The following is a 16,212-nucleotide window of genomic DNA, read 5'->3' as shown; positions in this document are numbered from 1 at the left end:
AAGTGGGGGCGGGGGGGGGGGAGACAAACACATTTCCCAGCAGAATCTTACATCACAATTCATTAGGAAAACTCTGCAACAACTGATGAGAGAGGCACAAAATGGATTTCCATATTGCTGGACTGAATCATAGCTCCCAGCAATTAATGCTTTTTGTCATATTAAGCAGATAAATAATGCTATCTGACATTACAGTATTTCACATTACAGTAAAATTTTGTAGCTTTTGCTCGTAATCGGACTTGATATATGTTACCTAGAAAAAAATATGTTATCTCTGGAGCAGTCAAACCCCATTAGAACCCTAATGCTTGAAAAATCACAATGTTAACAGCTATGTCCCCTAGCAAAGGTTTGCTTTCCTTAAATAGTGTTAAATTTAAACCCAGGAGCCCTAGTCTCTTTTAGAGTTACTCTTGCTCGGTGCATTGAGCTTGAAAGGAGAATTTAGTACACTGCACATATTCACTGTTACTGAAGTTGCAGAAAGCATGCAGTAGTAACAGCTGCGTGCCTGTTTATTGCTTTGTGGGTCACCAGTGCTAGTTTCCAGTTGAAACAGATTGTACATAAGTATGAATTACCAAAATATTTCAAGGTTAGTCCAATAAGGAAATGTGATTTACTCCTTTAAAAAAAATCACCTTACACTATAACCAAGGCCCCAATGTGTTACTGAAGTGATTAAAATCCAAAATTAATTGGATTTTCCCCCCACTGCCTTTTTGGGATCTTCTGGTGGCAGCTCCTTACACCAATCTTCAGGGGCACACACATTTGAGTGGGGGCTGAACACATGGGGATCTGGTAGGCCAGGACAATGAAAAGCTCCAGCATGCCTAACACCTATTGTGCAGAGAATGGTCTAGAGCCAGTGTGATGTAGTGGTTAAGAGCGGTGGACTTGTAATCTGGTGAACCGGGTTCACTTCCCCGCTCCTCCATATGGGTGGACCTTGGGCCAGTCACACTTCTTTGAAGTCTCTCAGCCCCACTCACCTCACAGAGTGTTTGTTGTGGGGGAGGAAGGGAAAAGGAGATTGTTAGCCGCTTTGAGACTCCTTAGGGTAGTGATAAAGCGGGTTATCAAATCCAAACTCTTCTTCTTCTTCTAGTAAATAAATCCATGAGGCTATTTTACTGTTTAAATTAAGTAAGCATCACCTTACTTAAGGCTCAAACAAGAATCTGTCAGTGAGCCCTCTCTAAAAACCCTCTTTCTACTCTATACAGCTGCTTTGAGCATCTCCAAACATATATGGGACCTACATCAGGGAGCTACAGCCAATTAAGCATCCCCAGCAAGATTCTACAAATTGTGGTTGGGCTTGGTAACCATTCTTTGGTTTGCCTAGCTAGTAATCTTCAGCTTTCTCGCTTCCACAGAGTGTATCCCCTTATTGTACCCATTGCTCAGAAAAAAAGTGTGAGTTTCTTGCAGCCGGGGGGGGGGAGCAGTGGTGTTTGCAGCGATTCCACTTCTCACCTTCATGTCACTAACAATGCATTTCACAAAATCAGCTTTGTGCCATTTTTGAAAGAGGCACTTTTAGTCTAGTCTGCAAATGGGGGGAGGGAAAGAAATGGGGAAAAGTATTACTCTTACACAGTAGTAGTAAACAGCTCTCAGGGATGAGCAAGGGCTAAACCCTGCCCCTTGATATATAAATTACATTGCATGTTCACATTCTTGTGCTGTATGTTTCCTCCCCACTTGGTATCACAGGCAGGAAAATTTCATCAGGACATGAGCAAACTAGCATTTTAAGATTTTGTATGAAACCCTTCTTCATTCCCACTTTAAGACCTTTAAATTATCCAAAAGATGTAATATTTTTAATCGTTTGTATCTTCAAGTCAATACAGGCAAAAATGCAATTGTATCATATGCAACAGCTCATATGCATTCTGAAATACAGCTTCTCTCTAAGCCCCTAAATTAAAAGCTTTTATTAGCTGATAGCATAAAACCTCCTTAAAGTGGCAATGCATATGTATATACACACATACAACAAACTCAGAATCTTGTGCTGTATAGCCTCTCTGGAAATTCAATACAAAGTTCAAAGGCTCTTGAATGCTCACAAAAGGCCCAGTTTGGAAATGTGGTGTGTCTTCATTTCCACTGTGAAAAGACTGCTATCCACCCATAATATTTGGCAAAACCCACTTCATAAATATGAAGTGGACTGCTCTACCAAACACAGGGAAAGTGTAGAAAGCAGCAGCTCTGCTGTTTGAACAGAAACATCACACCGTGTGGCAATGCTGTCTTTCAAATGCCAATGAGATTTATTGGTTCTAATTTAGGACGAAGCCAAGGCAGGAGCTTCCAACCATTCATATAGTTCCCTCCACCCAGGGCTTCTCCATCTGCAAGGGAATTTGAAAGCCACCACTGCCATGGAAGCGGATGGGAAGCCCAAACTCTGTACACATGGAAATCCCAAGGGAGGAAAGTGCTGTTGCATTTGGGTCCTGCATCAAGGCTTCCCATAGGCATCTGGTTAGACTCTGCAAGAACAGGATGCTGGAACAGATGGCCTGATTCAGTACAGTTCTTCTTCTGTCCTTATGAAAAAGTCTCCTCTATCAAAGGAAACCAGCATGTCAGGAAGACTATCCTACCTATTGTGCAATCCTGCATGCGCCTACTCAGAAGTCCCACCGAGTTTAACAGGAGTTACTCCCAGCTAGACGTGTACAGAATTGCAGCCTGACATTTTTGAATGTGTTATGAGGGAGCACTGAACCATTAGCAACCTGCCACACACACGCTTGCAGTGTGATACACTGTGGGTCAACAACATACAAGGGTATCCTATGAGGCTACTCATCTTCCATACTACATTTTACAAGCTAAGTCTCACCAATGTCAGTGAGAATTCCAAGTCTGAGTATTTATGGCTGAGGTGAAAGTGTATCAAAAGCTATGACTGAAAAGTGCATCCTCAAAATTATACTGAAATGTATAATAAAAATGTGCAATTAAAAAAGTGGTAAACCTATTGTATATTCAACAATGCTAAAAATAGCCTTATTAAAAATATAATCTGCTAAAATAGCCACTATTACTTTGGTTATATACAGGAAAACATGACCCAAGTCTCTAGTGTATTTGCTTTTCAAAAAACATCATAGCTCATCGTGGTTTTTTGTGAGGTCTTCTCCATAATTTGTTGCTTGGCTTCCAACAAACATATTCCAGTTGTCCAGAATCTCTTCTTTGGTTAACATGTGGTCCTGGAGGGGGTGGAAATGAAAATCTTTAGTATAATCTAAACCGAGCTTCTGTTAAAGAGTTTGAGTGCTGTGTCTAAAAACAACAGAACTTTATTCTGCTCTGTGATTCACTAAGAAAAGACCCTCATGGCATGAGGCAATATACTCATAAGCTGTATTTACTCAAAGAGTGGGCAACATAAGCACTCTTTGTGTTTAACCAAATGTCAGTAGAGCTCTGAGGTTTACCAAAGTATAAAAGTATCTAGTGACACACACACCCATCCCTGCCAAAATTAAATAAATGAAGACTATGTGTCCTCAGAATGCTGACAGGACTGTTGGCCAAAAACCCCGAAGATGGAATAGTGTCCTGGAGGGGGACATGGCAGACTGACTCGAACACTAAACAAGAGCACTCTTTTGAAATTTGTAGTGGAGGCTGGTCTATTATCCTGGACTATCTTATGTCAATTTTAGGCTGCCCTTAGATTTTTTAAACATATTAGTTTTGTATTTGTAGGATTTAACTTTATAAATTTATAAAGTTTATAAAGATTTTACTTTATCAAGTTTCATTGCTAGAATCTGTTTCTCTTATATGCTGGATAGGCATGGATGTGGGAGAAGGCAGGGAATATAAACATATCAATCAAATAACACACCCAGACCCAGCCTACACCACTATCTTTCATATTTCTAGCTGCAGAGTGGGGAGTGTCTCTAAAACTATCAAGCCCAGTCCCCTTCTGTATTATGGAGTTTGATGTGAATATCTGGGCTCCTCCAGCATAAAATGTTTCCCCATTCATTACAACGGGAGGATTAGAACATGGAAAAAGAGCCCTGCTGGATCAGATAAAAGGCCCATGTAGTTTTTTTCTGCTGCCGCTCACCAAGAACTAGTAATCCAAAGGCATATATGGAGGTAGCATATAGGTATCATGAAAAAAGTTCTGTGGAATTTATCTGCACACTTCCACTGATATGAAAAGTTAATACAGCACACAGAATTCTATGCAAATATGACCACACATTGATCTCAGAATTAGAACACTTAATGTAAATTCTTATCATTTGGGTCAAACATTTGGATCTCTCCCACTTCCACCATACCTTTTCTGTGTTTCCTGAATGATCAGTGGGTGGCATTAACATGACCACGTTTATATCAATTTTTTTAGTGATCTCCTTACAGAGTCCTTAAGATTTGACTCTTGGTAGGCTGACATTATATAAAAAGGCAGCAAGTAAAGCAATAATCTACCATTCATGAACTCTGTGAAAGAACTAAGTACCTTGTCGACATCCGACTCATATACTAAGTGTCTGGCTTCGGCTTGTGCATGATCATAGTCTTGTGGGAGAATCCAGTGTCGTATCTCCTCTTTATCCATCTTCCCATCCTTGTTGAGATCCCGAAAATCTGCAAACTGCTCCCGTTCAGTTATTACCCAGTCAGGTTCTGGACCACCATCTTCATGCGCAAACATATCAGCTGAGAGGAAACAGTATCATGTTTATTATTTATTGTTATCTGTTACACTTTCTTCCATTCTTAGCCTCTCCTGGTTATAAATCCTGGGGAGGGGAGGCTTCACTCTAAATACTTTCACAGTGATGCTCTCTATGCCTATTTTGTGTTTGCTTGGTGGTAGGCCTTTATCTCGTCTTTATCTTCATTCAGCATTTTGCTGTGCCAGCTGCTGTCAGGGTAATAATGCCAATCACCACCATAAGGAGGTAATGCCCACAAGCTTAAATATCTCACACAACTTATATACATTGTTCCCTTTCCTAGAAGCTAGATCTGCTACTCTGATCTTCAATTTCCTCTCCACAACAAAGCAGTAGGCCACATGAAGAGCAGGATATAATGTAAGATGATGCAAGGCCAATAAATACAACTTAGTAGGTAATTTTGAGTGCATCTTTGGAGATACAAGTCATTATATATGGTGTATTAGAAAGAGGTGTCTTTTTCCAGCTATCCACTGCATAAATTACCCTCGTGAAGACAGATGGAACACTGCTATGAGCTACCTATTGAATTATGACTTATCAGCCTATACCTTCACTGTTATCACTACACCCATACCATTCAATAACTGTTCTGCTACCTCAAGGGAGGGGAAGCTTTTCCAGCTCACCAGGCCTCTCTTTCCTCCATCTAGACAAGCAAGAGGCATTAGCAAAGTTCAAGGACATATTCCAGCCAGGGAACAACATTCAGGGTGAAAAGCAAGGCTCAGTGAGCCTTATATGGCCTCCAGGGGCCATATAAGGAGGCCTAAAGGGCCACATTAGGTACAGACCTGGGCTTGCTCACTTCTGCATTACCTTATCAAGACCTGCCAGAAAAGATGGAGAGCAATGCTCCAGCCAAACACCTAAAGAAAAGCTGCATTCCCATCATACCATCTACTTTGGGCACAATTAACTTGGCCTTGAATATCACCGCTCACCTATAAAGAATGAGAACTGCCTCCAGATAAGCAGGCACAAACATCTTCTACATGTACAGAGTTTGTTTGTTTGTTTCATGCTGCTGATATACCACAAATGATTTACATCAGGATTTTTGTCGGTGGGCAGTCTAGTAAAAAGTGATGTGGGCTTTTAACTTTTGTCAACGTATTTGTAATGCTCAATTAAGCCATACGATGGTGGTAATGAAAACCGACGTGGAGGCTGATGGTATCTGTCAGACTTTGAGATCTACATGGGGATTATCCCCCTGGCCATTGGCAAGTTTATACAGCCTTAGTGCTGTTGAAAGTTAATACAAAAAAACAACAACAAACCAATATCTAGGTCCAGTCCAGCTGCTGGCCAAAGTGGCAAGTCTTTGCATAAAGGAGGAGTATCTTCTCCTCTCCTCCACACATGTAAAAGAATGACAGTGGTTCTGTAGACAAGGAAGGTGGAATCTCATAATTTCTCATAATGTTCCTCCCAATGTACAAGAATTAAGAGAATTCATCAAAACCAGTCTAGTGAATAGACTAAGCAGACTAAGGGCTCCATCATAAAACAAGCTAAACTACAATTGGACTTTCCAGTTTAGCCAAATACCTGGGCAAAGCAAATAAGGACATACAGATTACTAAAACAATGAAATGGCCTCAGCAACATTTTGCATTCTGTCTCACACCAGGGATTGTCCACTCACTCTTCGTTTCTCATGCTCACGAGCAACTGACCCAGGTTCTTGCCTTCAGTGGCTCAGTTACAAGCACCCTCAGCAAAAGCCCCCCACCCTCTTTTTCTACAAAGACAAAAAACTGCATCTCTATTTTGGTTTTTACTATTAGAGTTGTATTTGTTATGCTATCTATGTGGCATTTTGATAAGGTTCCATGTTGCTTTATCACCTTTTGTTATTCATCCTGATGGAGAAACGTATATTTTTTTAAAATAAAATGTAAAGGAGAACTTTGGCCCTAATGCCTTTCACTCAGTCGGTTTCTTCTAAGGCTGGAGAAGTCACAACTCTTTCAAGATCCCCTCTTAGGATGCAATCACACTCTTTTATGCTAGGTTCAGAAGTATGGGAAGAGAAAGGACCCAGAGCAACATTGCATCTTGTCTCTGCCAGCAAGTGTCTGTGTGAATAACATCAGAATCAAACGAGCAATAGTGGGAAAGGGAATAAAAGGCAGAAGGAAAATTGGGGAAACAAAAATCATCTACATGAAACTGGATGGCTTTTAGAGAGACTTGGGGGGTGGGAGGGAAGCCTCGGTGCCCCAAGAATTACTTCTCTCATATTAACTCCTTAGTACTGAACAACATTAAGCACTCTGTGGCAAATGCTTTGAAAATGCAAGAACATGAGGGGAATCAACAGGGGCCTGCTTCATTGTTATGCATCCAGAACATTCCTTTTTGTAATATATGGGGTTGACACCACCAGATCTCCAAAGGCGCCCACTTCCACTGAGAGAACCACAGAGGGTGCCATGTACTTTGGTAATCTGAGGTCCAAACTAGACATGACAAATGTTGCATGCCTCTTTCTCCCCTTGACTTGGGGAGAAGACTGTCCAAACTAGGCATAATAAAACTTTTGAAATAAAATAATAAATATTGGAAATCCCCTTGCTGCAGCTTACCAATGTATTCATCTTGATCCACAAATCCATCCTCATTTTTGTCTATGTCCTCCAGGGTTTCCTGTCACAATAAGGGAAAAAAGCTGTCATTGCAGAGGTGTATATTTGTTGCCCAAACTGATTATAAAACCATTTCATTCTGAGCTGTCACTTTATATCAAGGGTAAAGTCTTTAACACACACACACACACACACACACACAGGGACGGCAATATCAATAATGATATAATATTGACAAAGAGAAAATATTATCCCTAAGCTTAAAAAAATCCCCCAAACTCATAAAAGTGTATTAATTTAAAAATCCACCAAACAACTAAAATAGAACACATCCTACAAATATATAGAGAGAGAGATATAGCTTCACAATAAACATTGATAAGCGATAGGGACTGCTATAAATGAATTAATGTCTTATGAAATTAAAGAAAAGCTTATTCTAAGCTTCATAATTAAATATTTAATCTATTGTTTGTTTATTTATTTATTTATTTATTTTGTGTACCACTCTATGCCCATAGATCTCAGTGTGGTTCACAACATAAAATTAAAAAACAAAGGTCTAGAATAAAAGAATTCTATTCTGTCATCTAAATCATGAATGATGTACCCAGTCCCTACAACTAAGAAATGCCTGTAGCTTAGTAACCGAGAACATGCTTTACATGCATTAAGTCTTGGGTTAACTCCATGGCATATCCATGCAGGGCTGGGAAAGACTCTTGTCTCGATACCCTTGAGAGCTGCTTCCAGTCAGTGCAGACCAGGGATGGGGAACCTGTGGTCCTCCAGATGTTACTCCTATTATCCCTGCCCGTTAGCCATATTATGGGGGAGTCCAAGAACATCTGGAGGGCCACAGATTCCCCATACCTGGTCCAGAAACTACTGAACCATACAAGGCAGCTTTCTGTGTTCCTAGCAAGTCCCTGAATAAGGGACATCTGAGGAAGAGCGAGGTGGTGATGGGGCACAGGTGACTCTGTAAACCTCATCTCATAGGCCACTACAATGGACCTGCATTGTCTTGCTGAAGCAGTGATGTGCCTGTATGTGCTGCATTAGCTACAAAATCAGTTTTTAAAAATTCCCCCACACTGTTGTGTCAGCCAATGTAGTATGATAAAATCAGGTTGCTTGTCTGACGGAAGCGCTCAGTAGCACACTTAAAGATGACAACATTCCGGGCAAAACTGGTTCAGGCCTAACCTATCACTTTGCTTCCAAGCTTTCTAGCTATTCATGTGATATTGATCAACATATTAGGGAGGTCACCAAGCAGGTCACGTTTAAATAACCAAAGCAGGATTATTTAAACAGCTTTCCTTCCTGTTGAAATAGCTGGCGACTATTGTCTGGGAAACCTTGCCCTGAGAGATGAGGAAGCCAGCTTTCAAATCTCTTTATTAAACGGAAACCGAAAGAAAGGAGATTGGCTTTTCTGCTGCTTACTAGAACAACAATGTCTTTCATATGCTCAAATTCCTCTGGGTGAAGGAAAGCTGTGAACTCCTCGCGAGTGACTTCGGAATCACCATCCAGGTCAGCTCTTTTGAATCTTCTTTCATCCCTGGGCATCATTTTTTTGAAATTGTGCTGCTCTGTTGCATCTTCAAACTCGGCTGGGTTTTCTAGAAAACCAGAATAATAAGACAAGATGGAGACAAACAGGACTGGTGAGTATGTAACAAAGGCCTGAGTGATGCCTACAGATGACATGTAACTTGAATCTGACCTGAACCCTTCTAGAAGTAAGAAATCAGACCAAAGGTCTATCACATGCAGCACTGTGCTTCCAATAAGATGCCTCTGTGAAGCCCCAAAGCAGGTCTTGAGTGCAATACACGGCTCCTGCTGCCGCTCCCTAGCAACTAGTATCCAGAGCCACCCTCTCTTTGAATCTGGAGGTACTATATAGTGATTGTGGCTAGTAGCCACCAATAGCCTTAATCTCCACAAATTTGTCTAACCCCTTTCAAAGCTAATAAAAACATAGGGAGAGAACACTTCCTATGTCACAATAACTCCAGAAATAATATCAAAACAAGTAAAGTAGTCTCTCTTTTTTCTAAGCAAAGTGAATTTGTGCCTCTGACATGCACAGCTAGTACTCAGATTACAGGTGAGGAACATCTGGCCCCACAGGCCTGGTTATGCGCATCAGAAACCATTTTTCCACCTGGCTCTGCCAAATAAAAGTCCTGCCAGAACTGGTTCCACTCAGGAGTCCCTAACTGCAGGTGAATCCTGCCACAAGCAGGGCTTACTTTCAGCACTATATACCATATATAAGCTTTGCTTTAGGCATGGAAAGCAGTGCAAGATTCTCCTTTCACATCTGCAGCTGAAAGTGAAGAATCAGGAGCAAACTATGAATTTCCTTCTGATTCTTCCATTGAACTGTGATTTCCTGACATCCTAGGACAGGTGGGCAAACATGTTGGCTATCACTCTGGGATTCCCAAGTATGCCGGTTCAATTTTGTCTCTCAAATTTGCTCACCGAGGTAATAGCCATATGTGGCTTGTTTGTATTCTTCCCAAGAAATTTTGTTGTCTTTGTTGAGGTCATAATCCTTCCAGACTTTTGCCACGTTTTCGAAGATGTAGCGTTTCTGCACTCGCTTAATCCAGTTTTTCAGTTCCTCTGTGGTGACGAAGCCATCTTTGTTATCATCAATTCGATTAACAATTTTCCTGCAGTAATGGAAAAAGTAAACTGGATTATTAGAAACTGAAAGATTTCTGCAGGGTTCTCTTGAACAACTATGTTTGCGAGAGACAGGGCTTCCAAATTGTACCTGTGATGACCCATTTCTGAATAAATGACATAGTGTGGTACTCAACTAAGTTGAATACTTAGGAGTAGACACACTGAAATTAATGGACCTAGTTGTTGTTGTTGTTTAGTCATGTCCGACTCTTCGTGACCCCATGGACCAGAGCACGCCAGGCACTCCTGTCTTCCACTGCTTCCCGCAAATGGACCGAGTTATGTTCATCATTTCAGTGGGTTTATTCTAAGCAACAGTCAGAGTAACACTGGTTGCTAGACACAGATTAGAAGTTTTGAATTTAAAGACAGATCAGTAGGAGTCAGAAGAAGTTTCTCCACAGATTTTTATCTTCCAAGAACACCCTCGCAGGGCCTTTCAAGGTGGGCATTTGGAATATTTGTTCTCTACCATCTCTCAGAAAGTGTGTTGGGGAAGAGAAGGAGCTTCATGTAGCCAACAACTTATTCTGAGTCACAGTTGGATTGTCCTTGTCATTCTCTGTCAAAAACTCTTCTAATGGAATATTGTTGATCAAGCATGTGGAACTGCCTTTCCACACTTGCTGGAAAATGTGACATTTTCCCACTGTCAGTAGGAGAAAGAAAACCTCAGAAACATTCATCATTAGAGAAGAATGTTCTGCTTAGAAATGCAATATGCATGCCAGCTCCCCTTCTCTGCTTACTGTAGCAAAATGACACTACTGTATTACAAATTGCAGTTAGCACAGTGTTTAAATCTTCTGCAGCCTACTGTTGCTCAGTGGCAGGCTACAAAGTAGGACTAAAATCCATCTGAAGACCTGGAAAACCATTGACAGTCAGCATAGACAATATTGAACTAGAACTAGATGGACCAAAGGTCTAAACTTTGACCCTAAATAAGACAACTTCCTATGTGTTGCTATGATTTCCCCCTCTTCATACATATCTCTCTTCTCTTCTCTGTTCCAATGAGATAGAAAAGGGCTGGCAAGTCAGAGTTAGCATACAAAAGTTAAATTTTCCAAAAAGGCTTTGAATAGAAGGCAAACTTGTATGTGGACTGTCCCACTTCAGACTGTAGTTGGGGGTTCACATGATCAAAAACTTCCATGAGCTCTGATGGAAAAGGGAAGGGGTTGGTATCCCGTATTGATAATTTACTGTATTTTTCGCCCTATAGGACGCACTTTCCCCCCTCCAAAAATGAAGGGGAAATGTGTGTGCGTCCTATGGGGTGAATGTAGTCTTTCGCTGAAGCCTGGAGAGCGAGGGGGGTCGGTGCGCACCGACCCCTCTTGCTCTCCAGGCTTCAGGAAGCTATCCGCTAGCCGTGGGAGACACAGCTCTCCCACGGCTAGCGGAGAGCTTGCCTGCACCCAGAAGCTTGGGGCCCACTGAGCTCAGCACGCCCCAAGCTTCGGGCTTCGTGCAGCGCTCCACTAGCCGTGGGAGAGCCGCACGACTCCCACAGCTAGCAGATAGCAGCCTGTTCTGGGGGCTGGGGTCGGGGGAAGCTCGGGCTTCCCTCCGCCCCAGCCCCGCACCTGGGGGGGAAATAATTTTTTTTTCTTTATTTCCCCCCCAAAAAACTAGGTGCGTCCTATGGGGCAAAAAATACGGTACTTCTTATCATTGATGTGGACTCTGCAGAGGGCCTGAGACAAATGTGGGAGTCAGACTGGACCATTTTGACTGAATTGCTGGAAATCCTTAATGGTTAAAATTCCCATTTAAATTGGGATCATCAAGCACAAGGGAACAAACATTAAAAATTATGCAAACAATGTATATGACTCCTATGAGACTGTTTCAAATGAAGATATCCAACTTGAGGCTATGTTGGAGAGGATGTAAGGAACCAGGATCGTTCCAGCTTATTTGGGGAACTTGTGAAAAAGGGCTGCAGTTTTAGACTGTAGCCTTTGTAGAAATTACTAAAGTGACTGGACAGCAACTATTGAAATTTCTGGAATTGGTCCTGTTGGAACTTTTTCCAAAATATCAAAAGGGACTGTCATTTCAAACCCCTATTTGGTTATTGTCTTGCAGCTGCCCAGTTAGTTTTTGCTCAATATTGGAAGGACCTAAAGGGCACCACGTTACTATTTGTTTGTTTTATTTGTATACTGCCCTTCATCTGAAGATCACAGGTTGGGTCACAACATAAAAATACAGTGGTACCTCGGGTTACATACGCTTCAGGTTACAGACTCCGCTAACCCAGAAATAGTACCTCAGGTTAAGAACTTTGCTTCAGGATGAGAACAGAAATCGTGCTCCGGCAGCGCGGCAGCAGCAGGAGGCCCCATTAGCTAAAGTGGTGCTTCAGGTTAAGAACAGTTTCAGGTTAAGAACAAACCTCCAGAACGAATTAAGTACTTAACCCGAGGTACCACTGTAAATAATTGGTAGAAGACAGTTTGGAGAGTTTGGAAAAATTAACAAATAATCCACATCTGGCTGGAGAAACAAACTATAAAGATTCTTTTGAGGCAGACTAGCACTGTTTTATTGTTTATCCAAGCAAAGATAAAATGCATCTCCCAGCAGCATACAAAACTTTTTGGCTGCTATGAACATTGTGAACTTGAATTTTGATACTTTCTGATGCTCACTTACAGATTGTTTGCTAGTTTGTTTGTTTTTATCTTACCTTAGACTCTCCTTGTCTCCTCTAGGAGATGAGGGCAGGATTGTTCTGTCCTATTAAAATTATGTTAATAAAAACTCTAAAACAAACTAACTTCCATGCACAAAATTAGATGCCAGGGAGGGACATTCTAGCTTAGTTTTCTCCCTGATATCTAGATGTTTATTTGCAGGGATTTCTTTTTTTAATGGAAGAGCATTCAGTTATGTAAGTTCCCACTTGCAGTCTGAGGTAGTACAGTGGTACTTTGGGTTAAGAACTTAATTCGTTCCGGAGGTCTGTTCTTAACCTGAAACTGTTCTTAACCTGAGGTACCGCTTTAGCTAATGGGGCCTTCTGCTTCCACCACGCCGCCAGAGCACGATTTCTGTTCTCATCCTGAAGCAAAGTTCTTAACCTGAGGTACTATTTCTGGGTTAGAGGAGTCTGTAACCTGAAGCATCTGTAACCCGAAGTACCACTGTACAGTTAACATGGGACCACCATTTTAACTACGCCGCAAAGATCAGATCAGATGTAGCAAGCAACAGCAAAAAGCTGGAATGAAAGATTGCTGGACTGTTTTGAAGAAATCTTAATTTCCACCGTGCAGTGCTTATGGATAGTCATGTTGTGAGAAACAAACTACCAAAGCCAATACGATGATAAGTGCTTGCAACAATTTCCCACAGACTTTTTCAGAGGGACTGGAAGTTGAAGTTCTAATGACCAATCTATGCACTATAATGTTTACCATATGGGGCCAATAAAATTGCCTAAATACAAGATGGCACGAATAATGCAGGAGAAACTATACAGCATAATAAACTCTTCCTTCCATTGGCCTACTCTGTGTTCTGAGTTTGCAAACTGGTGCCGAACAAATTAAGGACTTTTTCCCCCCTTTTAAGAAAGGCCTGGGTAGGGAACTGGATCTGCAACCCCAGCCTGACAGGTGGGTAGCACCACCAACCTCTCAATCACAATGGCATCAGTTGACCAGATTTTGCCCTGGTTGTTTGTACTGGGAACACCCTAATGGCTTCCCTGCCCGTTTTAAGGGATTTAGCAGTGAAGAATGAATAGTGTTTTATTGTGCCTATGCTTTTCACACCAATTTTTACCACTTTACTGCAGATATCATTCCCCCAAATGCAGCGTTAGGTCAGGAGGGAAATCTATTCCTCTTTCTACCCCTAAACCCAGGGTTGGGAAGGGGAAACAGAAGAAACCCCCACTCTACCCCCCAACAACTCAGAGGTGGACAGAAGCAGAGCCTCACTTTGCACCTGTGTGCCAACTGCATTCTGAGCTTGGAGCGCTCACTCATCATTAAGGGAAACCTACACTCCTCTACCTTCCATCCCAGCTCTGAGCTAGTGTGGTGTAATGGTTAGAGTGGTGGACTAGGCCTGCGAAGACCCAGGTTCAAATATCCACTTTGCTGCAACGTTACAGTGGTACCTCGGGTTAAGTACTTAATTCGTTCTGGAGGTCTGTTCTTAACCTGAAACTGTTCTTAACCTGAAGCACCACTTTAGCTAATGGGCCTCCTGCTGCCACCTTGCCGCCGGAGCCGGATTTCTGTACTTATCCTGAAGCAAAGTTCTTAACCTGAAGCACTATTTCTGGGTTAGCGGAGTGTGTAACCTGAAGCGTATGTAAGCTAAAGCATATGTAACCCGAGTTACCACTGTATATGATCTTGGGCCAGTCAATCCAGTCACTCAAAGGATTGATTTGCAGATAAACATGACGCAGGCTTGAGCTCCTTAGAGGAAAAAGCAGGAGTATAATAATAAAATAAATCAATAGGATTTTTCTAGTCGATATGGGAGTGACACACACCCAAACTGATACTGGATTGGCAAAGTAGAGCAATTAAATGAACCTTAAAAAGGGGCAAATGTTTTCTGTAGTGATCTGAGCACTCTCAGACTCTGTTCACCCAAGTCCAATAGTGCCCAACTCATCTATAAACTCCAACTCATCAGTCTTCCATTAAAACTTTTTGGCATTAGTATGACAACTTTCAAGCCAGTTACTAAACTTCAAGAAAAGCTTCCCTACTGATTTCTAAAAGATAGTTTGGGGGGCTTTTAAATGAAATTTTGCCCATTCATTATCAGTACATTACAACTGAGTTGGGAATGGGGCACACCTGCTTGGATTAGGATTTCTTTTACCCTTGTCACCAGACCTTGTTTGTATCTGATTCTTTATAGTAATAAAGAATACACTGTCTGTAACTTTACACTCAGTACATAGGATGAGGTGGGTTCTGGTCCACGAAAGCCTAATAACATTCTTAGTCTTTTAAGATGCAATAACATTATTGGTCTCTTAAGATGACAAAGGACCCTTTGGCTTGCTTGCTTGCTTGTTTGTTTTTCTGCAACAAGTGCCATCGTTCCTGATCACCATTTTTCCCATAGCGGCTATGGCCAAGTGATCTCTAAAGAGCCGCCACCGGCTTTTAATCGTCTGCACAAAGTGGGAACGATCAGAATCCGAAAGCGCCTTTCCTTTCCCGCACAAGTGCACTTTCCCAGAATGAAACCATCTCTCTCTCCCCTCCCTTCCGCGCTCCCTCCATTCTAAGCAGCTTCAGGGGGGCGGGCTCCCCTCTGCCACGTTATCAGCAAATCCTGGGAGTTCTCCCGTCTCTGCCCAACCTAGCACCCTCTGTCGAACTCACAATACACTCCCTGGGGCTAAAAGTTACAACCTGACATAGTGAAAACTTTTTTTTTCGTAGAGCGTGGTTTTGCTTTTGGTTTTAAACTCGAGAGGCGCGCCTTTTTAATTTTATTTTTCCACTTTGGGAAGATGAAGATGGGTGGGAGAGGAATAAAGCGAAGAAACTTTCACCGGGTCAAGTAACCTATATGTGGGGGGGGGACTAGGAGGAGGTCGGTCTTACCCCAGCCTTTCTTTGCTCTCCTCTGGGGTGAGCTGGTCGAAAGTTTTGGCTTCTTCTTTGCCCAGGAAGGCCTCGTGGTCGTACTGGAAGCTCTGGTTGTCTTCGTGCTGCCGATCGCTGAGCTCGGGCTCCGGGTGAACTCCCCTCTCCTTCCTGAAAGTGGGGACGCCCAAGGACCCCCGGGTGCAAAGCGTCAGCAGCAGCCCCGCCGCGAGGTAGCGGAGAGGGGCTTCAGAGCCCATTGTGTGCACCGGGCAAAGGGCGATCTGTCGTGCAGGAGGTTGGGGGCGGGGGGAGCGCGGCAACGTCGGGGCACTGCAAAGAACCGAAGCAGCAGAAACTTCAACTTTCTAGCAAGGCGGTGCAGGGTCAAGTCGACTCTTTGCGGGCTCCTCTCTCTGCAAAAGCCTGCCACGTGCTTAAGCGGAGTTCCCAGCCCAGCAGCACCAGCAAACGTGCCCCCTCGCCTTCTCTCTCTCTCTCCCTCCCCTCATGCACTTAAAAAAGATTCAACGTGGGATCGCACTCCTGCCCCCGATCCCACCCCCAACCCCCAATTGCACA

General features: G+C 42.6%; 1 protein-coding gene across 1 annotated transcript; it reads right to left on the bottom strand.

The window, feature by feature from the left end:
• Nucleotides 1–1,934: 1,934 nt before the first annotated feature.
• Nucleotides 1,935–16,099, bottom strand: RCN1 (reticulocalbin 1). The gene is made up of 6 exons (XM_081166129.1): nucleotides 15,649–16,099; nucleotides 9,839–10,032; nucleotides 8,789–8,967; nucleotides 7,337–7,397; nucleotides 4,520–4,719; nucleotides 1,935–3,242 (listed from the first exon to the last, which is right to left on the bottom strand). The coding sequence occupies exons 1-6, from the start codon at nucleotides 15,888–15,890 to the stop codon at nucleotides 3,135–3,137; spliced, it is 984 nt and encodes a 327-aa protein (XP_081022255.1). The 5' UTR covers nucleotides 15,891–16,099; the 3' UTR covers nucleotides 1,935–3,134.
• Between the last annotated feature and the right edge of the window lie 113 nt (nucleotides 16,100–16,212).

Source organism: Podarcis bocagei (genome assembly GCF_964188305.1).
Source record: "Podarcis bocagei genome assembly, chromosome: 1".
Classification (NCBI taxonomy): domain Eukaryota; kingdom Metazoa; phylum Chordata; class Lepidosauria; order Squamata; family Lacertidae; genus Podarcis; species Podarcis bocagei.
The sequence above is the reverse complement of the archived record's forward strand: the minus strand, read 5'-3'. Positions and strand labels throughout refer to the sequence as shown.